The 27,669-nt window shown below is 43.0% G+C and overlaps 1 protein-coding gene across 2 annotated transcripts in view; it reads right to left on the reverse strand.

Annotated features, from left to right (window-relative positions):
- Positions 1 to 12,221: 12,221 nt before the first annotated feature.
- GRSF1 (G-rich RNA sequence binding factor 1) overlaps positions 12,222 to 27,669 on the reverse strand; it is a 32,355-nt gene continuing 16,907 nt past the window's right edge. For both annotated transcript variants that reach the window (XM_040326013.1, XM_040326021.1), the window contains exons 5-10: positions 27,146 to 27,284; positions 26,807 to 26,982; positions 24,512 to 24,633; positions 22,353 to 22,491; positions 20,524 to 20,613; positions 12,222 to 12,827 (exon numbers count right to left, since the gene is read on the reverse strand). In XM_040326013.1, the coding sequence (XP_040181947.1) occupies positions 20,564 to 20,613; positions 22,353 to 22,491; positions 24,512 to 24,633; positions 26,807 to 26,982; positions 27,146 to 27,284 (626 nt within the window). In that variant the 3' untranslated portion in view covers positions 12,222 to 12,827; positions 20,524 to 20,563. The remainder of the gene's footprint in view (positions 12,828 to 20,523; positions 20,614 to 22,352; positions 22,492 to 24,511; positions 24,634 to 26,806; positions 26,983 to 27,145; positions 27,285 to 27,669) is intronic.

A 27,669-nucleotide genomic window follows, 5' to 3' on the forward strand; every position in this document is an offset into this window, starting at 1 on the left:
GTGTCACCAAACCAGTGTAAACTACCAACAGTGTTACTAAGCCTCTTCCTGGCCAGTGAACATGGTATTCCTGGGAGCAGCCAACACCAGTAGGCAGCGGTGTTACTATGGGGGTGCCACCTGCCAGAGGACGACACCAGGTTTAGACTGGCACCAGCGCCGCATTTAAAGGAGTGCAGCGGCTCCCTCATTCCCTTTCAGGATCTCCTCTGCTCCCCACGATGTGCGGGGAGAAGGGAGTGAGGCAGAGGCAGACTGGGTGCCCGGGTCGGACCATCCCACACACCGCGGCCACAATCACGTCTCAGTTCCCACCGGCTGCACTCACTGCAGACCGTACTATAGCCGCCTCCTCCTTGGCTCTGACAATCAAAGACACAGGATGAGAGAAAGAAACGAGGAGGAAGAGGGACACCGCGCTACAGCAACTGCCCAGAGCTATGGAATAAGAGAAAAATTAGCATTGCAGAGGAGGGGGTCAGGGGAGCATGGTGATTGGTGGGGTGAGAGCATTGTCAGGTAACAATTAGGCTGCCTGGAGTGATTTTTTCTGAGGGGGGGGGGGTAGAGAATAGGTGCTAGGGGGTGCTTTGTTTTGGGTTAGGAGGGGGGCAGATTTGAAGCTTGACCCCTTCCCCCGACACAATTTCCTCTCCCTTTCCAAAGCACCCCTCTAGCACATATCAAAGATCCCATCCTGGCTCAATTCACCCCCGATCCCATCCCGGCTCCACCCCCCCTCAATCCCATCCAGGCTCCATCCCCCCCCCCCCCCGCTCCCATCCACCCCCTCCCTGATCCTATTTTGGGTCCAGCCACCCCCCGATCCCAGCCTGGCTCCATCCACCACCCTGATCCCCTCCCGGCTCCATTCACCCCCCTCATCCCATCTCGACTCCATCTCCCCCAATCCCATCCTGGCTCCATCTATCACCCCGATCCCATCCCAACTCCATCTGCCACCCCAATACCATCCTGGCTCCATCCATTTCCCCAATCCCATCCCGACTCCATTCATCACCGTAAACTCATCCCGACTCCATCTACCACCCCAATTCCCTCCCGGCTCTATCCATCCCCTGATCCTATCCTAGCTCCATCCATCTCCACGATCTCATTCCAGCTCTATCTATTCCCCCAATCCTATCCAGGCTTCATCCACCCCGCCATCCCATTCCGGCTCCATTTATTGCCCCAATCCCATTCCGGCTCCATTCATTCCTCCAATCCCATCCCAGCTCCATCCATCCCCCCAATCCGATTAAGGATCCACCTATTCCCCCGATCCCATTCTGGCTTTATCCACCACCCTGATCCCATCCCAGCTCCATCCATTGTTCCAGGTTAAGGGGGAGATCCACACCGACGCATTAGCTTTCTTAGTCCCGGGGGGGACCATGTTTTACTGCACCAGGTGACACCAGCACTAGTGAATTCACTGCCAGTAGGCTAGGCTTGCTTGGCTTCTAGGAACAGGAACTAATACAGGTGATGCTACATTAAGCTATATTCCATGACCACAGAGGTGACCATTATGATTTTTGTGATACACAAGTTACAATGTCCCGTACACAATCAGTTTGTACTTTTAAAAAGTGTCACATGTGGTATCCCTATACGTGGGAGGAGTAGCATAATATGTTTTGGGATCTAATTCTAAGTATGCCCATACTGTTTGTGAAAAAAAAAAAATCATATTAAATTGGCAACTTCGAAAGATTCACAATGCCTCTAATGTGGTCGTTTCCACTGTCCTGGTGCTCCAGGACCTCCAAAAATGTTATAGGTAGTCAGGAGATTAGATGCCTAAGAGCCCTTTCACAATGGAGCGCGGGCTGCGTTAGCGGTAAAGCACCGCTAGTTTTAGCGGCGCTTTTTGGCCACTAGCAGAGCGCTTTTATCTCCACTTGCGGCAGAGGAAAGGGTTAAAACCGCCCACAGCAGCAATGGCATGGTCGGTTTAGGAGCGGTGTATACACCTCTACCACACTGCCCCAAAGACACTGCTTGTAAGACTTTTTTTATCAGTCCTGCACTCGGGCTTTCACACTGGGGAGGCTTGAAAGGTGCTTTTCAAGCACTATTTTTAGCGCTAAAATGTCTGAAAAGCACCTTCAGTGTGAAAAGGGTCTTAAGGTACATTTAACAGTTAAACACTAGATGGCAATAGACTCCTTTGGCAGACATCTGTGTAATACATGGAGTTTGATGTGTTATTTGTATTCACAGTTCATAGGAAAATGCTAACTTTGTAACATCATAACAGTAGTCCAACAATCCTCAAGGTCCTCCTTACATTCATAGCTGCATATTAAACCTTATAATGAATGTATCATATACAATAGTCAGTGTAGGAGTTGCTGGTATAGTAGAAACTACAATCTCCTCAAAAAATAAATCTGGCTATGACTGCTGAACCCCTCTCAATATGTGACAAAAAACCCATGGTGATTAAACACATATATAAAAATCTATTTTTATATTTATAAACTCCTATTAATGTGTGCGCAGCCTATTGCATTAGGGTGTGCACCACAAAGCTCAAACACGTGTGTGTAATATATATACATACACACACACTGTAGATACAGTAGATAGATATACATTGCTCTTCCCACAGGCGCAGTGAAAAAGAAGTACAGAAGCACTTCTCTTGTGGCAGAGCCAGTCAGTGGGAGATCTTTTCCACCTCCTCGCTGGCACACAGATTGATAATGCTAATGCACACTGGGTGATTGAAATGAAAAGCAAACAAAAGAAAATATTAGAATTCTTGGCAAAGAATGGTAAATCAAGGAAACACTGCTACAATTGGTAAGTAGATAAGCCCCTAATGTAATATAGTGTATATCATAAATATTGCAACAAAAATCAAAGTTCCAAAAATTAAAAAAACCTGACAGTCCACAAGATCAATAATATTAACCACTTGCCTACTGGGCACTTAAACCCCCTTCCTGCCCAGGCCAATTTTCTGATTTAATCGCTGTCGCACTTTGAATGACAATTGCGGTGTCATGCTACACTGTACCCAAATAAAATTTTTATCATTTTTTTTCACACAAAGAGATTTCTTTTAGTGGTATTTAATCACTGCAGGGTTTTTTCTCCTTCATTGATGTTCGCTGATGGGCACTGATGAGGTGGCACTGATAGTTGGCACTGGTAGGTGACACTAATAGGCAGCACTTATGGGCATTGATAGGTGGCACTGGTGGGCAAAGGTAGTGGCATTGTGGGCACTGGTAGGTGGCAAGGACTGATGTCCCCCTGACAAAAGACGGTGATCGGCTTTTTTTCCCCTCACGCTATTAGCATGAGTGGAAAATAAAAAAAGGATTACCGACCCTCCGTTTACATCATGTGATCTGCTGTCATTGGCTGACAGCTGATGACGTGGTAAGGACTCAGACTCAGTGATTACAAAGCACTCCGCGTGCACCCCGCAGGGACGTGCTGACAGCGCATGCTTGGGAGGGGGTCTATTGACACTCCCCCGGCAATTAAGGCCCACGCTGTAGCCGTCAATCAGCTATAGCACAGGCGCAAAGTGGTTGAGCAGTAAGTAAATAGTAAGCAATATTTTTCACAGTGAGTAGGAAAAGAAAATCCAGTTTTCTCTTACGTTCATTGAAGAACACCGACCGGCATCATTCTTGACCATAGGGACATTCCGAAACAGTGAATAATCAAGAGGTTGGTAACCTGAAGAAAAACAAGCAGCCCACAAAAGAAGCCCCAGATATAGGCAAGGTGGAATCATCCTCACTATCTGATGAATCAGGGAGCGTAGCTGCAAGCCCCGCAGGGTCCGCCACCCAAAGACCAACAGGACCACAGTCAGTGCATCAATGGAGGGCTGGGACCTCGAGGGACCTGCATGCTCTGAGAGGGGGGGGGGGTCCGGTGGGCAAACATGCTCCTGAGACTCCATAAGGAAAAAAGAGGGACCCACCACAAAACAAAGTCTACTGGCACTGCTATGGGACAGCCCCACCGTGCCAGTAGCACCACCGGGTTACCAGCAAGCAGAACACCCCACAACCTGCAGCAGAGAGAGGGAGGGACCCCACCAGAGTAGCACCGGTCTGCACCAGAGACAGCACTGCTCCACATGTGGTGCCCCAGGGAAAGGAAAACCCAAGAGTCAACACCAGGGAAAAAAGAGGGCTCCCACAGCCAAAATTGCTACCCAGAGGCTCCCCTGTCATGGCTGCCGCTCTATCAGCACGCCGGCCATTAAAAACACATCAGCTCCAAAGAAATGGTGCTGGCTATGGCAAAATGGGCACCGCACACAGCTCAACGAGGCTCCCAGGAGGGATGCCTGGAGCCCTGACACCATTCAGCATGGAGAGGGGGGAACCAGGCATAGGATCACCAGTAGCAGCCAGCGCCCCCACCCCCCAGTACAGTGCAGGACACCAGACCGTCACTATCTCAACTCACCACGCTATCCAAGATGGGGGGAGGGGCGGATTACCCAAGATGACCCACAGTGACCACCAAACCAAGGGGGGGGGGGTCCGAGGGGAACCTGCAGGTCTGACCGTCCCATGGAGGGGCCTGTGTCCACCCCAAACCCATCCAGGGGGAGAGGGAGTACAGCTTCTGACCATATCAGGAACCAGGCTGGCACAACTCCAGACAGAACCTCATCATCAAAATGGGGGGGCTGTCGGCCAGGAAGAACGCTGCGACTCAGGCCGAGACTCAGTCATATGCGACCTCACAAGGCATTTAACTTGTAGGCCAGACCCCATCCAGTGGGACTATGTGGCGGCTGACCTAGCGCGGAGCTGTGGTCTGCGTGCATTTGCTGGCCAGATTGGGGGGACCACTGGATCTAGATATCCAGCCTGTTGTCCAATCCAGCAGTTGATTGTAGATCACGCAGAAAAAAAAAACAGGAGGAACAAAAGCAGTTAAAAAAATTGCTAGGACCAGAGATCCTGGCAGGGAACTAGGTCCTCACTCCTGACTAGGCAGAATAGCAGAGGGGGATGTATACAACCTAGGACTGCCCTTAGGAGTAGCCAAATCTTTTTTTCCCTTCACTGCCAGGCAGAGATCTAATAGATGAAATGGCGAAAGACTGAGCTTGGATAGAAAAAATTTGTCTGCTGGATAGGAAAGAAACTATTTTTTTAGCCCAATGATATCAGTTTGCAAACCTGGTTGTCGGAGGCATGAGAAATCCATGGATCAGTGGACCAAAGACAATGACCTCACCTAACCAGGTGTGAACAGGTGGGGCAAACCTTCATGCCGTGTAAGACTTTTCTTCAGGCTTTTTGGTCTTGTGCTGCCAGGTACACTTTGGACCACCAGAGGGAGCCTTGAAGGGCTTGGAACCCTTGTCCAAGGTGCCTGGGGAGCAAAAACACCACTAATGCAAAGAGGACTGTCCTTGTTTGTGCTGACTTGCCTTTCCTAGATTGCACAAGAAAATAGCTTTTTCATCCGTAAGGTTCTTGATAATATTGTCCAGAGTGGCACCTTGGAAAGGCAACTCTTCTTAGAAGCCTGGACTGCCAACTAACATGCAAGCCATAGGACTAGAAGCAGAACCACTGCTGAGTTTTTAAATAAATGGGGCCACATCATACACACTTGAGGTCTGGACAAGTTAGTCCGCTAGCTCAACATAGACCAGGTAAACTTGCTCAATATCCAGGCCCTGGGGCAAGAACTTAGCCCATTCGGTGAGAATTTGGGATAAGAGTGCTTTTACCAGAATCGGGCAAAGGGCCGGAATAACAACCATGAGCATAGCATGTGCGACCATTTCTGTTTTATGGTAAGGATACCTGAAAGAAGCAGATTCCTTTGCTGAGATCATAGTTGCCTTATTCAGCCTAGAGATTGGCTGATCCACAACTTGGGGAGAGGTCCAATTTTTTAAAGGCACCTGTCAGGTCACCTGAGGCCAGATGCCCACCATTGGGGTCAGCAGTGCACTGCTAAGGGTAGTGAAGCCTATGACTGACTGCTGTGGATGGAGCTCTGGGTGGTTCAGGAAAACAGGTCCTCTGGAGCACCAACACGAGTCACACTGGGAGCTAGAGCATAAAATTCCCAAAGGCACGGAGTCAATTGTGCAAAATCTAAAATTCAGCTCGAGATGAAATTCAAGCATAAATATCAGTGCAGTAAATAAAAAAAGGTGTAGATCTCTGCAAATAATCATATGGGACTAAAGTCCATGTGTAAATTCCATTGCAACCGTGTTGAAATGATGATCAAACACCCAGTTGTGTGACATCCATCACCAAAGTAAACAATGGAAGCTTTCCAGAAAGCCTGAGACGTTTGGATTTATGTATCTATCTGCCTGAATTTTACTAATTGGGTATAAAAAGAGTATCTTACAGAATCAGAGTGTCTCAGAAGTATAGATGGGCTGAGGCGCCCCAATCTGTGAAAAGCTGCACCTACAAACTATTGAACAATTTCAAAAGAATGTTTCTTAACATAAAAAAAGCAAAGACCTTAACCACTTGACCTCTGGAAGATTTACCCCCCTTCTTGACCAGGCCATTTTTTTGCAATGTGGCACTGCATTAATTTAAATTGTCCTGCGACACTGTACCCAAATAAAAATGTTTCCCTTTCTTTCGGCAGTATTTGATCACCTCTGCAGTTTTTATTTTAAAAGACCGAAATTTTGAAAAAATAAACAATATTTTCAACTTTCTGCTATAAAACATACCCAACAGTTACAAAATGTCCCCAAATTGGTACTCATGACCTCTGCAACAGTGGAGCAGCAAGTGTAAACCACTATCAGCATGCCCTCAGAGATGTTGCCTGGTCAGCATCTAAATTCTGACGAGAAAGATGCAGGGCACACAAAGGCAGTAACCTCTTAGGAACAAGGTGGAGCATGCACAGAAAATGCTTCAGACCATACCCGCACAGTACAGTTACACAGTGAGCATGCCCCCCGCAGGGATGATTAGACACCAAAGCTCTGAACGTCTAAAGCCCCCTGTAGCTAACTCCATTCATTGCAGAATAAGCCAAGGGGAGCACTCAATGCAAAGCATCGCCACTGTCTTTTCTGGGAGAAAGATCATTTAAAATGGTCTGTTGCAAAGTGGAAACTGTTCTGTAGTCAGATTAATCAAAATGTGACATTTTAGCAACCATGGCACTGCATTCTCTGGACTAAGGAGCAGAGGGACCTGATGGTGAGGTGGAAGTTACATTTACAGCCACAGCAGCTGGTGATGAATGAATAGTCTTGGATAAAAATCATCAAGAGAGCAAAAAACCTCTATAGTAAAAGATGGGCTTCTCTGAGCAGAGAGTCCATCACCCAAAGACACTTGCAAAAAACTGAGGCTAGTTGGGAGTAGGAGGATGTTCCGTCAGCCTTCCTTTTTTGCCAATGTCCAGGCACCTGAAAGCAGCTGCATGACACACTTGCTCTTCTCTACACACAGAACCAGGCCTGGGAGTTGTGATAGTTCCCTTCACAGGACATCTACATGCCGACGGACTGATGTTAACCTCTCCTCATCTGGATTCAGCAGTGGTATTGTTGTACACATTTTTATACCAGTATCATACTTAGCTACATGTTTTTATGACTGCTTTTGCTAAAAGTAGTTGGATCTGTATGTGCGTTATTAATCGAAATTAGTCGATTACATTTTTTTTTAATCAGTAACAGCCCTATTTTTAATGCCTCACTTACCCCCCTACTGCTTCCATCCACTAACTTAGTTACTGCCCAGAAGATTGACAGTCATTTAAAAAAAAGAAGATCAACACAATCTGTGCCAATATCTCCAGTGTCCAGCTTTCCCCCGAACAACATACCAGGCCCAACACCACACACAATACTTTCCTCCTTCGGCCCTGCTGATGAAGCTGCCAAACTACTTTCCAAGGCCCACCTCACCACCTGTCCCCTTATAATTACTACGGCAACCCTCCTACTCTATAACTCACATCTTCAACCTTTCCCTCCCTGCTCAAATATGCACTGGTTATCCCCATACTTTGAAAACCCTCACCTGTTTGAATAACGTAAGACCCATATCCCTGCACCCATTTGCCTCCAAGCTTCTTGAATGCCTTTTTAACAACCATATGAGATGCTTCCTCACTGACTACAACCTTCTCGATCCCCTATAGTCTGGCTCCCACCCATAAAAATTCCACTAAAAAAAGCCCTATTAAAACTAACTGACCTACTAACTGCTAAAGCCGACAGCTATTACTCCATACTCCTACTTTTAGACCTTTCCACGGCCTTTGAAACAGTTGAGCACCCGCTCCACCCCTGCAAATTCCACTCCTTTGGCCTCCACAACCTTGCTTTTTCCTGGTTCTCCCCTTACCTATCTCAGCCCACTTTCAGAATCCCATACAATGCCATCGCCACCACTCCTCTTCCTGTTGGGGTACCTACCCCCATGGCTCCATACTTTATCCCCCCCCAGCTACATCACCAACAGATTGCCCAAATATTCCATTCCGTTCCTCCCAGGACATCTTGCTCTCTATCTTATCTCCCTTGTTACTTCATCCCATGCCCATCTCCAGGACTTCTCTAGAATCTCTACCATTCCCTGGAACTCCTTACCCCAGTATGTCCTGCAGACTTTAGGCGATCCCTGAAAAATCATTTATTCAGGGAAGATCACCCCACCTCCACCAAAAAGATTGCACTGGAGTCCCATCAGATCATCGTCTGCAGCACCTCCACCCCCTCCTTTATATTATAAGCTCCATAAGCAGGGCCCTCCTATTCCTTCTGTATTGAACTGTATTGTAATTTTACTGTCCCCTCTATAGTGTAAAACGCTGCGAAAACTGTTGGCACTGTATAAAGCCTGCATAACATAACTTTGCACAATATTTTTGGAGGTCCCATCAATTTAGACCTCAAAAGGAAATTCAAACCCAAGGTAATATAATGCAAGGTAGTACATGCATGTCCTTTGAGGATATGAAGGGGCATTTGATTGACCAAATTTCTACTGGTTTCAATATCTTCAGCTTTACCATGCCTTTTTGGCTCAGTTTGGTTTGCTCTACTGGGAGACTCAGCCATCTAAACTTGAACAGCTACCAAACAGATATGTCTATTTTGAAGCTTCTGTACAGAATTTCTAGAGCTTGTTACCAAGTTTACCACCGCCTGTGGAGAGGTATAAGGAGAAATGGAGAGATTGTTGCCTGGCACGCATGATACAAGAGCTCCTCACCCCATTGAAACAGCTGAGGAGCATGTCACATTGTTTGTATTACACGCTAGTGACGGATGGGCCTCTGCCTTCCCTCAAGCTGCGCTGAAACTCTGCTGTACCTGTTAGAAGCCTTGTAAGTGATTTTATGGATTAAAAAGACTGCATCACACCATCTCTGCCTCCTTGTGGCTCATTGTGCTGGAGCCAAACACAGCAGATTGAATGAAAAAAGGGGTCACATATGTCTAAGCCTATGCTGAGTAAAAAGTAAATACCATGTAAATAGATTGAAATGAAGTCCTGCTAATATCTGGGAACAGTGCTTATAGCCTGTGAGAGGCTTGAAGGAGGAAAGATTAAGAAAAAAATTCTCCTATATGCCTGGTGGTCATTTATGGCCTTGAATATCTGGTGAGCATAATTGTATGACACTTCGGGTACAGCACTTTGATTAATGCACGTTGCACTTTATAGGAAGCATGGTGTTGGAGCATTAGAAGACCCGAACTAATTATTGTTTTACATCTATACATTTATTGTCTAAATATCCCCATTTTCTATGGAGATTTGATTATTTGTTGACACTAATGCACTTTATTAAGTTGTAATTCACATTTCTTGTTGCACCCTTTCACTCTTGCATCAATTGTTTATTAGGAACACCAATTTTGGAGCTGCGCTTGATTATATAGACATTTGTTATAGATTGGCGCCGGTTCCTATTTATATATATTTTTTCATCATAAGGAGAAATGGGTTAGAGATGTCCCAGATTTCCAGGGTGAGGACTGAAGTGTTACCCATTTAGTCTCCAAGCAAGGATCACCTTATTCATTCTAGGAGCAACTACACAGAAATCGCCTTACTCCTGCAAAGCTTGTGGGTAGCTACCTATCAGTTACCCACAAATGTTGGCACTGCACCATCACCTGCTGACTTGTCTTTTAGAGGCACCCTGTGGTACAACGGTTCTCCAAATTCTAAGTGAAATTGCTGCATTGCCAGTCACTGTGTCCATCAGGGTTGTCCCAATACCACTTTTTTTAAGACCGAGTACAAGTACCGATACTTTTTTTCCAAGTACTCGCCGATACCTATTACCGATACTTTTTTTTAATCTCATGTGACAGTGGCATATGTTTTTTTTAAGGGGGGTGCACCGTGTCAGGGTGTTTTTTCCTTTAATTTTTTTTATTCTTTGGTGAGATATCAGGGGTCTTAACAGACCTCCGACATCTCCCCTTTGAGACAGAGAAAGGACTAGGGACACATGTTCCCAAGTCCCTTTCTCAGCAGCCTCAGCTGCGCTGAAAATGAAGAGAGATAAGACAGCGTCTTCTCTTCATTTATAAACTGAAACATTGTAAATTATGTGAATGGATAGAGTCAGTAATCACTGACTCTGTCCATTCGGAGCAGTAAGGAGCCAGATTTACTGGCTCCTACCGTCGCTCTCCATCCTGACAGTTCCAGGGGGTGGAGGAGGAGGAGCACAGAGGGAGGGAGGGAGAGGGAGAGGGAGAGGGAGAGGGAGAGGGAGAGAGAGAGAGAGAGAGAGAGAGAGAGAGAGAGAGAGAGAGAGAGAGAGAGAGAGAGAGAGAGAGAGAGAGAGAGAGAGAGAGAGAGAGAGAGAGAGAGAGAGAGAGAGAGAGAGAGAGAGAGAGAGAGAGAGCGCGAGAGAGAGAAAACACGGCGGGGGACAGAGAGGGAGAGAGAAGAGAAGAGAGAAACACGGCGGGGAACACGGAGGGAGGGAGACTGCAGCAAAAACGGAGGGGGGCTGGAGGACGACACGGGACAGTCAGCGGTGATCGTGTGTGGGGGAGTTACAAGCACCGATCACTGCTGATTTTAAAGCAGCTGAAAGCCACGTGGGGGGGGGGGGGGGGGGGGGGAGAGAGATAAGCAGAGAAATTACTTTTAAATCTATACAGCGGTGATTGGTGCTTTTAACTTCCCCACGCACTGATCACCGCTGACAGTACAAGAATCGGGTGAAGCATCGGGAGCATTTGCCCAAGTACAAGTACTCGGGCAAATGCTTAGTATCGGTACTGAAAATAGTATCGGGACAACCCTAGTGTCCATCCCTATTTGCCTACTGGGACCAGAAGTGGGAATAGCTCCAACAATGACCCTCAGGATTTCTATTTATTGTCCATAAGGCCATTATATACTGCACTAGGAGACATCCATTGCACCCATTTTTATTGTGCAGCATTACAACCTTGGGCACCACCTGGGTCAGCTGCTGGCATCCCAACAATCAGTGAGGTCATTGGTTGATAAGGAAAATATCTGGCGCTTGAATAATATCCTTATTTGCTCCTCTCCATTAGGACTGGGTTCACGTTAGCTGAGCTTGAGTGAAGGAGGAAAAACTGAGGGAGAAGAGAAATATTGGAATACTACTCAGTACGGTTGTATAAAGATCAATCCTTTACATTTTTGTACTTAAATTTATAGATAAAAAGGGGAATAATGGTTAAAAAACATTGTAATTGCATAGGGAGCTGGGTGGGAGTAGAGCTATGCGTTAGTTGTATGGTTGGTTCGTTTTTTTATCACTATAGGCCCTACACAGCCTAATTTTCTATCATTTTGTATTTCTGATAATTAGCTGAATTACTCTGTGTCCTGTCAAGTATGATTAGGAAACCATTTTCTCTTACAATGCAAGTACACAGCGATCTGGATGAGGGGGTGGAGATTTAAGTTTTGGGGTTTGTTAGTTTTGATTAATATAGGGCCCTGCACAGCTATATTTTTTGGAATTTTACTTTACAAGAGAAAAAAAAAAACACACAAACACTTTGACAGACCAGCGGCAGGAGTAGCTGTATTTGGTAAAGGTTAACTGTAATGCAAGTTACATATAGACTTCTTGCTGCAAAGTCTCAAACAATTACCTTAGTTGCTAGCTATAACTTTGCATTTCTGAGCTAGAATGTTGATTACTTAACCCAGGTAGTATAGATATTATTCACATAAGCACTGCCGACAAAAAAATAAAATCAATTCAAGACAACAGAAAAAGTTTATTCTTCTCGATCCCTTTTGCAAACCAAAAAAAAAAAACGTTGGAATCATGGAACAGCTTTTAATATATTTAGAATTTATCGCACATTAAATATGCAAGAAACGGATCCCAAAGTGGTGTTCTCAAATAACCAAAAAATAAAACACTGAAGCTAGGCAACTGACTGTCCACTGTGCTTCTTACCAGCATCCATATAACAACTAAAAATGGGATCATTGCACAATGTATAAACTACTGTATAAATCTAATATTTTATTTTTCACCAGCTTCTTTTCGCTGGTTTGAATTTTCAATATTCCAGCAGGAAGCCTCAAGTTGAAAGTCACATTCTCTGCATGAACTTAGGCACTTTAATGCAACAACAAAAAGGCTGGTTTGCAAAAGTTCAACCAACGTGCCAGGAATGGCGTTTTCCATCTTCAACAACATTAACTATTTTGTAGTACATGGAATAAATTTCCTGCTGAACTAGTAGTACCACTTATTTATTGTTTTACGCAGGTTACCACCTATGTATGCCTTTAGAAGGATTCCAGGCTGATAAAAATCAAGTCAGATGGGACGTGGAGAAATCATTCTTTGCTCTGCAAGAAAAAATAAATACTTAACATTAATATTCTTTCCATTACATCACAAGAGGGAAATGATCTATACAGCTGCAAGTGTGCAGTTCTGCAAAAGTCCAATCAGAAATTCTCAATATAAACCAAAATAACAGATCACTTTGCACTACTAATCCCAGGTCAAACTACATATATTAGTGCCTTGAAAAAGTATTTACACCCCTGGAATTAACATTTTCCAAATTTTGTCATGTTGCAACCAAAGACAAATATATTTTAGTGCCATTTTCTGTGGTAGACCAACACAAAGTGGCACATAATTGTGAAGTAGAAGGAAAAATTACGTTTTTTTAAAAAAAAAATTTTTTTTGAAAAGTGTGGCGTGCATTTGTATTCAGCCCCCTTTACTCTGATACCCCAACTAAAATCCAGTGAAACCAATTGCCTTCAGAAGTTACCCAATTCGTAAATAGAGTCCACCTGTGTGTAATTTAATCTCTGTATAAATACAGCCGTTCTGTGAAGTCCTCACGAGGTTTGTTAGAGAACCTTAAATAGAAGCAAAAAAAGGTATGGACAGCCGCACTCCTATAAATGTAAAAAACAATAAAAGCCTTTAATCCAGTAAAAAAAAAAAATGCACAAACAGAGAAACAGCAAATGGTGGGATAATATAGCTGACGCGTTTCACATTGTTATACAATGCTTAGTCATAGCTAGTGACAACATAAAAAGCAATCTCATTTATAGTACTCCAAAGAAAAAAAGTCAAAAAGTCATGTGGTAAGTCCAGTCTATGATTGGTCCGAACTGGGATTACTGCAATCAGTTCGGACCAATCATAGACTGGACTTACCACATGACTTTTTGACTTTTTTTCTTTGGATTACTATAAATTAGATTTTTTTTTTATGTTGTCACTAGCTATGACTAAGCATTGTATAACAATGTGAAACGCGTCAGCTATATTATCCCACCGTTTGCTGTTTCTCTGTTTGTGCAGTGTTTTTTTACTGGATTAAAGGCTTTTATTGTTTTTTACATTTATCGCAGTGCGGCTGTCCATACCTTTTTGCTTCCATTTATGCTTTCTGCATTGCCTGCACCCATTGGATCTCTGAGTTCAGACTCACCACCGAAGTGCACTCATCTGGAGCGGCGGTTTCTTTCCCCTATTGTTAGAGAACCTTAGTGAACAAACAACATCATGAAGACCAAGGAACACACCAGACAGGTAATGGATAAAGTTGAGAAGTTTAAAGTAGGATTAGGTTATTAAAAAAATATCCCAATCTTTGAACATCTCACGGAGCACTGTTCAATTCATCATCCCAAAATCGAAAGAGTATGGTACAACTGCAAAATAGGGTTGCGCCAATACTAGTATCAGTATCGATACAGAGTATTTGCCTAAGTACTTGTACTCTGGCAAATGTTCCCAATGCCAAATCTGATACCTTTGCATGAAGAGGCAGCCACGCTTAGTCCTGGAAGTCAGTGGGCAGAAAGGGCTAAGCAGAGAGCGAGTCCTGGCATCAGCGGAAGGAAAGCTGACCGGGGCAGGGGTGTGGGCCGCAGCCACATGTGCCGTCAAAATTGGTGACTCGGGCAGTCACATTCGTTAACAGAAGTGACAGCTGAGTCTCCGTCAAAGATTGAACACCGACGCCCATCTTGGTACATCCTGCACTCAGCCACAGTAAGCCTGCAGTCACAAAGCGGCAGCAGACATCTTGTTACACCCAGCCCATATAGTGCACCAACTATATTGGGCTGGGTGTAACAATGTCCGCTGCTTCTTTCTGACTGTAGGCTTTCTGCGGCCGAGTGCAGGGTGTACCGAGATGAGCATCTCAGCACTTGCATACTTGAGTTGCAAAATCCTCCAAGTTTGAACCGTTATTGTCTCTCATCATTCATTGAGTGAGTGAGAAACTTATATAGCGCAACACCTGCGAACTGAATCGCCTCTGGGCGCTTAAATTCATTTATCATGCTAGCAATTGCCAATGCAATCAGTGATGTATATCAGTACAAGCCATCGGTGCTGCAAATCAGTGTGCCTGTTAGGTGGCACTGATCAGTGCCACTGTCACAAGACATAAAAAAAAGTATGGGTAATCGGTATCAGCGAGTACTTGGGGGGGGGGGGGGGGAATAATGTATCGGACCTGTACTCGGTCTTAAAAAAGTGGTATCGGTGCAACCCTACTGCAAACCTACCAAGACACGACCGTCCACCTAAACCGACAGGCCGGGCAAGGAGAGCATTAATCAGAGAAGAAGCCAAGAGGCCCATGGTAATCCTGGAGGAGCAGCAGAGATCCACAGCTCAGGTGGGAGAATCTGTCTACAGGACAACTATTAGCAAAGCACTCCACAAATCTGGCCTTTATGGAGGAGTGGCAAGAAGAAAGCCATGGTTGAAAGGAAGCCATAATAAGTCCCAATTTCAGTTTGCGAGAAGCAATGTGGGGGACACAGCAAACATGTGGAAGAAGGTGATCTTGGTCAGAGAAGACCAAACTTTTACTTTTTGTCCTAAAAAGCAAAAAACACTATGTGAAGCAGAAAACTAACACGGCACATCACCCTGAACACACCATCCCCACTGTGAAACATGGTGATGGCAGCATCATGTTGTGGGGATGCTTTTCTTCAGCAGGGACAGGGAAGCTGGCCAGAGTTTATAGGAAGATGGCTGGTGCCAAGTACAGGGCAATCTTAAAAAATAACTTGTTAAGAGCCTGCAAAAGACTTGAGACTGGGGCAGAGGATCACTTTTCAGCAGGACAATGACCCTAAACATACAGCCAGAGCAACAATGGAATGGTTTAGATCAAAGCGCATCCATGCATTAGAATGGATTAGTCAAAGTCCAGGCCTTAAGCCAACTGAGAATCTGCGGCAACACTTTATCCAAACTGACAGAGCTTTGAGCCATTTTGAAAAGAAGAATGGGCAAAAATGTCACTGTAGTTGTGCAAAGCTGGTAGAGACATCCCCAAAAAGACTTGCAGCTGTTAATTGCAGAGAAAGGTGGTTATACAAAGTATTGACTCGGGGGGGCTGAATACAAATGCACGCCACACTTTTATATTTGTAAAAAAATGAAAACCATTTATCATTTTCCTTCCACTTCACAATTACAGTAGTACCTTGGATTACAAGCATAATTTGTTCCAGAAGCATGCTTGTAATCCAAAGCACTTGTATAACAAAACAAGTTTCCCCATAGGAGTCAATGGAAACTCAGATAATTTGTTCCAAAGTGACTGCTATTGTATGCAATACCGCATGTGGCCAGAGGTGGGGGGCACCGGAGATGCTCAGAAACACTTGGAGACCACTTGGATGCACTCGGGAACAGGGTGTTTGAGTGTCTCCGATCGACTGAGTGTCACCTAAGCCCCGGCACCTCTGGCCAAATGCGGTACTGCACAACTCAGAAGCTTGAATCCAGCTAATTTTGCAAGACAATGCTCGAGTCAGGATTTTAAATAATAGCTCGTATTGTGAAACGCTCGTAAACCACGTTACTCGCAATCCGAGGTATTACAGTATGTGCTACTTTGTCATGTTAAAAACAAAAAAACGATTTTATGTGATAGACCAACACAAAGTGTGGAAAATTTCAAGGGGTATGAATACCATTTCAAGTAGGGTTGTCCAGATACCGATACTGAGCATTTGCGCGAGTACTTGTACTCATTTAAATGAAAGCAGTGTTAAAAACATTTTTTTTTTCATTGTAGCTTACCAATTCTTAGATGCATTAGAAAGAAAGCCTAAAAAATAAAACTATTTTAGAAGCGGTCTATATTGTACAATACATCCGGCCTCTCAACGTCGACGTGCTAATGTCACGCTGATGCTACATTTTGTTAGCTAGACTTGCTTTAAGGAAGTTAGCAAGTCTAGCCAACGAAACACAGCGTCAGCACGTCGACGTTGAGAGGCCGGGTGTAATGTGCAATAGAGACAGCTTCTAATGGTGATGGTATTGAGAGCCTCTGAGAACTTTACATCACTTTTGGGCGTGGAGACACAATGCTTTGCCTGGACAGAGTCATTAAGCTCAAATGCAAACTGGATAACACCTGCACCCTGAAACAGGATATGGGAGCCGTCTGGTTTATCAGACAGTGAAAACGGCTGAGGTGGCGAGAATAGTTTTCCTGTATCATATAGAATGTCACATGAGGCTTACTAGCCGTTAATCAGAACGGCCTGATTCTCACCCCCAGTGCACACGTGTCTCCACCACTCCAACACTTTTCCCTCTCTCCTCCCATCTGATGAACTGAAATTCTGGAACCAATTACAATATTTCTATTTACCATGCAATGCCAATTTAGGAAGTCACAAGACTAAGGAGATAGATAGATAGATAGATAGATAGATCTCTCCATCTATCTATCTATCTTCTCCCTCTCCATCTATAGCCTGTCCTGGACTATTCCAACCTGAAGCTACTCTTGAACATCCACGCCAGTGAATATACACACGTTCGTACCATTTAGAAATTGTATTGAACTACTGAGCTATTTTGCAATTATTTCAACACCTAGATTAACTAGTGTGATTGCTGGAGTGGATGGATGGATTCGGTCCTAAGAAAACGGCTTTAAATTTGTGTGGAAAATTGTTTATTAACTTGGACTTCAATAATATTTATTTTGGAATAATGATGGTGCATTTTCTATAATAAATTTATCTTATTCAACCATGGTGTTCTGCTAGGTGACCTTTTTTGTAGGATTGCTTTCCTTCCTTTTGCATAGTCTGTTCTGGTCATGTGGACTATGCCATCTGAGGGCTCATATATAGATTGGTTGAAACCGTATATGTATGGCCTTTCAAAAGTCTGTTTAAGCAGTCGATCCAAGCAAAACCAACTTTGAAATTTCTTTCTATTTTCACCTGGTGATCTAGCCATCTCTTCCCCAAATGTATCAGTTACAGGAGTTGAGACAAGCTATTTAATGCCAACAGGAGTGCTTACAATGATCAGTTTTCATTTAAATAAAACCTTTATCACAAAAAGGGAAAACACTGCTTGCTGTAACTGCTCAGAAAATGTTTGCAGGGGTTTGACTTCAATTTGCTAGTGTATCTTAATCTGCTAGTACATTTAACACACTCTCCTTTGCACAGACTGACAATGCTGCTGTCCAAAGGTGCCCCCTGTGCTCTTTAAAAAAAAGAAAGAAAACAAATGATTGATGAGCTGCAATATATAAAATGTTTTGGTTTTGGGTTTAATACAGATTTGATATGAGAGAGCACTCTAGATATTTGGTGTCCACAGGTTCCACAATTTGTGGGACCCTCCTGGGCTTCCAAATGCTATAAAGAAACTTTTAAGACATTTACAGGCGAACAGGTAAATGGGGACGGGGACGACAGCCTCCATCATTCCATTAAGGAAGATGAGCGAGCTCTTACTCCTGCGAGTCCTGGAGTTTGTTGCTTAGCAAAAAAATACCCAAGCTATCGCACCACACAACCATCTCTGAATGAGACGGTTTAGGGATCCAAAGCCAAACATGGCGATGAAAATGGATTCTGCACGGGATGGTCCTCCACAACCACTAAGGCACAGCAAGTTAACATTATCGGAATGAAAGGAATGCCTGTGAGCTGTAAACGAGGGTCCAGGCTCCAAGACATTTTAAACTGGGAAAGAAGGGTACTCTTGATTCCGGTAAGGTTTTTGAGGGGATCTCCCAAAGTTTCTCCAAAAGGGTGCTTACAAAAAAAAAAAAATGAATCAGTCAAGGCTTTTGTTTTAGAAGTTTGATCGACAGACCGACACTTGAGCTGCAGCTTTCTGAGCGGAACCACTGCAGAAGCAAACACAAAGGAACTGGGGTCCAAAGAGCCTTCAAATACATATGTTAGGGCCTGAACCAATTGGTCTATCGACACCAGCAATGTACAGGAATCCTGTTCTGATGCAACGACCTTGCACAAAATTGTGCCCCACCTGTCAGAGAGAACAGGACTGGTGGCTAGAACAGGCCTCAGTGTTCCAGGAATGGTATAAATGGAACAAGCAACCAATTCCATGATCTGGAAACACCTTAGCATCTCGCTTCTGCATAATAAATAAAAAACAACAAAGAGTTCTGTGAAAACTTCTCGATTTTGAAATCATATAAAATAAACCCCTTTTCATCCTTGGATATACAAAAATGAGAATCGTCATCTGAATGCCAAGACATAGTATGAATTGAAAATGAGAATCTGGAGGGCATTTCTGTGACACTTTATCAGGAGCAGATATGGCCTGAATAATCAGACACAAACCCATCCATAACTGAAGTCAGGGATCCCAGGGTAAAGAGAACAGAAGCAGGAAGTGAATCTACCTGGTAAGTTTCCATGGTAGCATGACAAACACACACACAGAAATACCCTGAGAGCAGGGGAGGGGGTGTCAAATTGCAGTGGATGTCTCTTCTTGCCGTCAGACATGTTACCCAGTAAAGGCACAAGTTGACAAAGTACACTGTACAAAAAAAGAAAATCCACACCAGGAGAGTGCTATACATACCCCTGACAGCCAACCAAGAGAGGAAAAAGGCCGACATCAGTAAAAAGAAAAAATAACCCACTGGTTCTAACAGGGCTTCACCTCTGCAATGTAAAGAGAAAGCACAGCTACATCAAAGGTTGAAAGCCATGAGGACCAGGGAGCACAAATGTGCTGCATCTCAGTGATCCAACAGAGCCAAGATCGGGCAGATAGAATTGACAGAGCTGCACGTTCACATTACAACCTGTTGGCTCCAGCTACACAGACACCCAGGCAGCTGAGACTAAATCAGAATCTGTCAGCCATAGCTGCTCAAAGACACGCAGCCAGCGGTGCTTGGGGAAAAAAAAAAAAAAAAAAAACACCCATGGCACACAGCCATAAGAGAAAACAGCGAGAATGGAGCCAAAACTACAGATGGGGTAGAAAGCAATAATAGCATTGCAGACAGCCACCAGGATCGTTTAACTGAGGGTTTAAATCCCCCGCCTAGCCCAACTGCTGGCAGCCTGTAAAACTAGTCCAACAGCTGCTGCAGGTAGACGGTGTACCTGGCTGTACGTATGTTTAGGATGCGCTCACAGACGAATGGTCTGAAGGCTTTTTGCATGCAGGCATTTGTCCCTGAGCGCATACAGTACTAAACTTTCATAATGCTCTGTGCATAACCCAGATGCAGTCAGACTCCCAGTTTTACAGGCTGCCCACAGTAGGGCTGGATAGGACACCTGTGCCCTTCACCTGAATGCCAAAACCACGTGTACTAGGGTTAAACACCCAGCACGCATTGTGCCTTTCCTAAGAAACAGCAAACCAACGCTATCTGTTGTGTGTTTCGGTGCATAGAATCACAAAAGGCTAGCCACTGTCCGCATGAAAAGATGGTCTCTGTGAATCTTTATCAGAAACTATAGACAGACACGCAAATGGCTAGACTTGGGAGACTACAAGAAAAAAACTGTCTACCAGTCAGCATCTTGATAAAAGAAACAGTCTAAGAAGGCGACTCTGGGACCTAAAAAACAAAAAAAAAAAACACCCAAGGTAGCCATCTCCCTAGTTACCTGTTATTTTACCAGTTTCTGATTGTTCTTCTATCATAAGCTTTGTATTTAAAAGAATGGAAGAGGAAAAAATAAATAAAATTGTGAGACAGTTGTCCTAAGTGAAACTTGCCTTTTTTTATGCGTCAATAACATCACTAAGAACATGGACTTCATTTAGCATCTGGTGACGAATTCAGAAAAAGTTCTAAATATCCTTGTTCTAGAAAGAGAAAAAATACATTTATTACAGCTAAAGAAAACATATATTGAATATTACTATGGCTTTGTTAAAACTATGTACTGCACTTGGTAAAAAGTATTAAAAAAGTGGACCTAAACCCTCCTTGCTACACCAGGCACAATTTACTAGGCAAAGCTTTCTAAGGCAAGCCATACACGGTGCAAATTCCTTTCTTGCAACCATGGGTGATTATAGCTAGAGGCTATAGCAGCTGCTTGTGATAATTTGAAGCAAATCTGGCAGGGTGCTTGTCCCCAAGTTGATCGATCAATGTCATTTGACATAAGTTTGAAACACCTCTGAAATCATTCAAAATACACTGACAGAAGCAGTTGACAACCTACTTCACGTGCAAATCCCTTGTGGGAATGTGAAACTTAAAGCAAACAAAGAAGCCGGTCAACACAGGTCTATATACATTTTTGAATTCGCTCCAATTGGAAGGCTCAAACAGCCAGTCCCTTAGTCGACCTGCCTGAACAGAATTCCCAAAAAAAAAAAAAAAAAAAAAAAAAAAATGATAAAAAAAAAAAAATTGCAGACTGCACTTAAATATAGACTGTCTGAAGCCATTGACTATCCTGCATTTGGGTTTCAGCCAGCCAGTATTCTAGTCATCGGTTGATTTGTTAAAGTTCTTCATAATTTTAGCATCACCTAAATCACTGGATAATCCTCCGTGGGCTTGTTTACACTAGAAATATTACATTTCAATAGAACCTGCAATGCTTTGGGTTCAGTGTAATGTGAAAAAAATCCTGTATGCTACATTGCATTCAAGCCAAATGAATGAAACTTGCAACGCCATGTTAACGCATTCATTATTGGTGTTAGCACAGCCTGTATGTTGTGGGCTCCTACATTGTGATATCAACCAGTCCAAATAGTGTTTTTCTTTATTTATTTTTTAACAAAAAGGTTATGCTATTGCATATATTAAAAGGATTTTAAATTATTTTACTACTGCTACAAACAGAATGTATGTTATGTCCGAGAATGTATTATGTACACATTGCAAACAGTGACTACTTTACCCTATACAGTATATGCGAGTTATCATGCACAACTAACCTTACAAATACATAGAAAAGCATGAAAATGATTGTTGCTCTTTAAATGATAGAGCCATGTGGGTAGCTATAACCAACCTTTCCCTCTGAAAATGCTGGTGTTGTGCTCATTGGGCCATTTTTTGGCTTCAATACTTAAGAGTTACTGACCCAAAACAACAAGAAAAAGGAGAAAAATGGACATTTCTCAGATTTATTTATTGCACGATTATTCTTGATCGTGGTTTAGAAATATTAATGCTAGAAACAGTCAGGAAACTAGCATTTTCAGAAGCAGGTCAGCACATTTTCACGTCAAATCTACTTTGATACAACCGATCTGTAAAATGATCATAGTCCATCAGCTGTAATGACTGGTAAAAATGTGCGTCTACAGATCCCAACCTTTCTATTATGACCACAGATATTATCAGTTTAAAGAAGGGCATAGAAAATCCAATCACTGTAAGGTAGGACATATATACACGGTCTACTAAACCTAAAAAAAAATGTTTATATATAAATAAATAACAAAAGAAAAAGTGCATGTACAGTATATCAAAAATATATTAGTGGACTAAATCAATTGGTTGATGTGAAAATATATAATAGAACAACCACTCAATAAGCAGTCTAGAAATAATTTTTGAAGATGGCAGATCGACTTACGCATATGACATCTGTTTTTGGCCATTGCAGCTATGGCATCTTCATGAGTCAGAAATCTTACAACAGCTTCACCAGAAGTACCACCCGCATCCGCACTGAACTCAATGTTAATCTTCATGGGCATGACAGGATTGAAAAACTAAAAAAAAAAAAAAAAAAAAAAGAAGAGAAAAATGCTCTTTGTATACTGTACAAAGATATACCAGAAACAAATCTGAAAAAACTTTACCTAGCAAGGTCTTTGTATGCAAGAACAGGCAAATATATGGCTGAAATAAATGTAAATCTATTTACATTCTTAACAATTTAGATCATGTTTAGCTAGTCAACTTTACAGTTAAAGTGGTTGTAAACCCACATTTTTGACTTTTGCCTACAGGTAAGCCTATAATAAGGCTTACCTGTAGGTATAAAGAATATCTCCTAAACCATGTACGGTTTAGGAGATATTCCCCTCGCAATGCGCCGCTGATTGCAGCGGCACATGCACAGGGGGGATCCTCGGCTGAAGGGCTGGCATGCTGGAATGAAATCTTCCGTGCGCATGCGCGGGAGTGACGTCATCGCCGCTCCAGCCAATCACAGCGCTGGAGCGGCGATATCCGGAAGACACGCTCGGCTCGGCGTGGACCAGGCAAGTTCCCTACACCTCGTTCCGAGGTAAGTATTTCATAATGAGCCAATATGCGGTGCATACTAGCTCATTATGGCTTTTGCCTTGCAGGTGTAAAAAATAAAAAAATGTATATGCAGGTTTACAACCGCTTTAAAGTGGATAAAAAAGAAGCTCTACACACTTCTGTTAAAATGTCAGGTTTCTGTGATGTAAAAAAATTTGATAAATCATTTCAGAACTTTATTCACCTTTAATGTGACCTATAAACTGTACAACAATATTTGCCTACTTCTTTGCAAAAACACTCCAAATCTGTCAGATTGCAAGGGCATCTCCTGTGCACAGCTCTCTTCAGATCACCCAACAGATTTCCAATCGAATTCAGGTCTGGGCTCTGGCTGGGCCATTCCAAAATGTTAATCTTCTTCTGGTAAAGCCATTCCTTTGTTGATTTGGATGTTTGCTTTGGGTCGTGTTCAGCTTTCTAGCAGAAGCCTGAAGGTTTTGTGCCAATATTAACTGGTATTTAGAACTGGTCATAATTCCCTCTACCTTGACTAAGGCCCATGTTCCAGCTGAAGAAAAACAGCCCCAAAGCATGATGCTGCCACCACCATGCTTCACAGTGAGTATGGTGTTCTATTGGTGACGTGCAGCGTTTTTGTGCCAAACAAATCTTTTGGAATTCTGGACAATCACAGAAACTTGAGATTTTAAACAGGGGTGTGTAGACTTTTTATATCCACACCCAATTCGCATTACATGTGAATTAAACTGGCTTTCTATGGAGTCGGTTCACATATATGCAGTGGCAGTGCAAATTCACTGCAAATTAAAAAAATAAAAGTCTTGTGCATTTTCTGAGCATTGCGATGCAGTTCAGATGCAAATTCCAGGCTCATGGCCTTCTATGGGAAAGCATCAATTGCACATCTGATCAGTTTTGAACACAAATAGAAAGAAAACACAGCATGCCCCCCCACCCCAATCCGAGCATGCAGTCTGGCACCCCCCATAGCCCCCTCCTAAACAATACCAAGCCACATGACCTCAATGTTGGTGGGGTTGATGGCGTGACTGACAACGATCTACACCGGGGGACATTGTTTTTATTTCTTTTGACACATTTGTTAATGAGTGGGGTACAATGATAATAATTCACATGGGGGGGGTATCTGGGCCCTCCACAACCACTGGCCAGGGTTCTGGGGAAGAGGACCTTTGCATCTAAATTGCAGCTGAACAGCTGCTTTGAAATTTGCTGTGTAAACCAAGGGGAAATTTGCATCGGACATGTGTGAACCTAGCCTTACAGGTTTCTCTGTCACCTGCTTTGTCAATGGACCATTAATCAGCATTGTGATGAAGCAGATTTATTGTTCAATGAATAGGCAGGTGACACATTAATCTGCAAGCTTGAACTGTGTGATTACAAATCTGTTTTAACTTGCAAACTATTTGCAGGCAATCACATGCATTTCAAAAGAATATTAAGCCATTTTCCTGGAAGTTTATACTCTAATATTATTCTACTTTAACTTACATTGGCAATATCCTGCCCAGATACATGGAATGGGAGTCCCCTGATGTGGATATCATGTACAGGTAATCCCACTGTAAAGTCCTGAGAATCCAAACACTTTCCAGACATCTCCTTTACATATTCTGGAAAAACAAAACAGATCGACATAGAAAAAGGAGTTGCTGCTTATTTCAAATGAATAGATTCACGTGACTGTTCAAAAGGTGTGAAAAAAAATAATAATATTAGCCACAGTAGCCAATACATTTTCTATTTTTTTTCTGCAGTTTTTATAAAGCACTTTTCTAAAAAAAAATAAAAAAGTTAATTAGCTGCTACAAAAAGGAAATATATGGCAGTACCATAAGTTGCTATATTAATGCCATAATTTTCCATCTGTAGGACGACTCCTAAAATCCATCAACAACTATGAAAAATTACATAGGTCACATTACCACCACTGAACCTCGGCTTCAAGGTGTACTCAGTTCCCAGTAGGGGTGCTCCGCCATCATTCTAGCCTTTAGGCTGGCTGTATAGTATTCCTGCTGGTATGATGGGGGTCCTGAAGGATTTTCCTTGTGGGAAGGAATTCGAATTGAGCCTCCACCAGGCAAGGTGGGAGTCAGCAGCACTTTCCTAGTTTGGAGGATTCCAGGAGGCCCAGTGCCTCCTAATTAGAACAGTGCTGCTTTGTCTGGCCAGGAGTCAGAAAGGCAGAGCGCCTACTGTGATAAGCGCTCCCTGAAAGTGGTGCAGTATCACCATGGTTTTGGGACCCCACTGTGGGAAAGGGCACCTACAGCACTTGCTTTTTTTCTGCTTAACTCCTCCTTTGGGGCAGAGACCGGGAATTTTTTGCCGCAAAGACTTGCCATTGCACCTGCACTGGCAGCTTTATTTTCTTGTATTTATTTTTTGTTCACATGTATGCCACTTTGCACTTATATGTGTGTTTCTGTTGGGTGTGGGTCTTCAAATCTATCCTGAAGTCCAAGGGGGGAGTATTGTGTAGCCCTAAGCTTCCTTCCTCCCGTGCCTTGGGGGGGGGGGGGTCGCCTCTTCGGGAGAGCCCCTCACTTAGTACTTGGTGGGCTTTGGCTGATCATGAGGATTAGGTTTTACTGGGCCTTTTGGCTAGGTGGACACAAGTATGCCTTGCCCCCTGTCAGGAGTCTTGCACCCCAGGGAGTCAGGGAAGGGCCCTTCCTCTTTAGGAGGGCACCATATGACACCTTGAATCCAACAAGTACACGTTTGAGAAAAATGTAAATACTTATTTTTCCTGATACTCATGCCCTCAGAATGCCACCCATTTATGAAAAATAAAGTCAGCTAGGAAACTGTCACTTCTGAAAGTGTCACTCTTTGGTCCCTTGCACTGCTCACTGGTTTCTTTTTTCAACCTTCACATTATTATATAAGATGACGCGACGCTCAACAGGAGGAACCACTAAGCACTCTGGGGGGGGGGGGGGGGGGCAAGGAAATCAACACTGGATACAATGCAAGAGTTCCTTAAATTATCTGCCATTTTACATACAATTAATTTTTAATGATATCCATATACTGCATTTACCATAAGAGCACTCCTGAACATATGCCTAGGGGGCAGAAGGGTTAGAGGGGGCAGCATTGAACCTTAAAATGTACAAATTGTAAAAATATTTAGTTAGATTTAGCTATAGAAATGTAGGGAGAAGGGAGTGCAGGGGATGTTGAGGTGTCAGATGGCTCTTTACAGTTAAGAAAAAGCCATCTCTGCCATACCAGGTTTAGAAAGGTCAGCACCAAACCTTAAAATCGCTAAATAATTTTTTGTTTGCACATCCTTGCCACATCTGGAGATTTGTAGCTTAATTCAGCTAGAAAAAAAGTGTAGGTGGGATGCAAGGAATGCTATAAGGTGTCAGCCAGCCCTTTACATTTTAAGAAAATATGAAGCCTGTTACACCTCTTGTCTGGTGGTCTATACAGCTTAATAGTTATGCATAGCTTACTAAAATAATCAAAAATAACACAAGAGGCAGAACTTGGTCAAAAAGCACGATTATTATTAAAGTGTGCCCAAGGCAGCATGAAGACCTAATATGGTCTCCATTATGAACACATAACTAGATGAGTGTTTCATTTTTATTTGACTGCTTTGAGTACTGCTTCCATAACTGATGCATCATATAAGGAAGGATGCATGACCAGAATCAGTAGTCCACATGTTACAGAAAGCAGATTATTAGGCAGTATGCCATGTTACCTATATCTGGGCAACCCAAGGTGAGGAAACAAGATAAGAGAAAGAAATATACAGCATCTTACCATCTATGTCATTATTTTCAGTGGCTACATCAGCATGCATATCTTTACTGCCATGGTTAATATCTGGTTCATAAAAGTCTTTCATGGAAGGGGCAAATGTAACAGCTTTCTTTCTTCTAAAATTTAGACGAGCATTCTGAATTTCACTTCTTCTGCTTGGAAATATCTCAATATACCTAAAAATGGAAACGATGTTTAAAAAAAAGTAGTATGTGGGCAAGTATGATCAAAAAAAAAAGTGCATATTTAGTATTATATTACTATACTTGCACCCTAAATGCAATTAATGAGGCCAAGACCTCTGACCGAGTTTAGCTACCAGCAGATCATTAACATTACCTGCTGCCAATTTCTTGCTTGTGTTTCTCAAGTGCCTGTTCAGCATTTTCCTGCGAGACAAACTGTACAAATGCTTCCCCAGATTTACGTCCTCTCTGGTCCAAAACAAAAGTTATGCCTTCATCTGTAATGCTCAGTCCTGTAAACATAGCATAACATGGTCAAATTAAACTAGAAAAAACTAAAAACAAAACAAAAACAAAAAACAAGGATTTATTTGCCTAATGTGAAAGGCAGAAAAAACACTCATGCCAAGCAAAGCCAATTGTTGGGGGGACTTGCAGTTCAAAATGTCTCTGAATACTGCCTAAGTTTTAGAAACAAAAAGTGACAGCATAAAAAAAAAAAAAAAAAAAAGACCAAATGGTTTATTGAGTCTGCCCATTACATTTTTTGTCTGTTTGAATCCACTTACTGATGAACAGTTCCCTATCTCTGCTGGAAGTCTATTCCAAGCATCAACTACTTTTTCAGTAAAAAAAATACAAATATTTGTTTGGATATTTGTTTGTTTTTAAAAGCCA

The sequence above is a fragment of the Rana temporaria genome, chromosome 1 (genome assembly GCF_905171775.1).
Source record: "Rana temporaria chromosome 1, aRanTem1.1, whole genome shotgun sequence".
NCBI classification, from domain to species: Eukaryota; Metazoa; Chordata; class Amphibia; order Anura; family Ranidae; genus Rana; species Rana temporaria.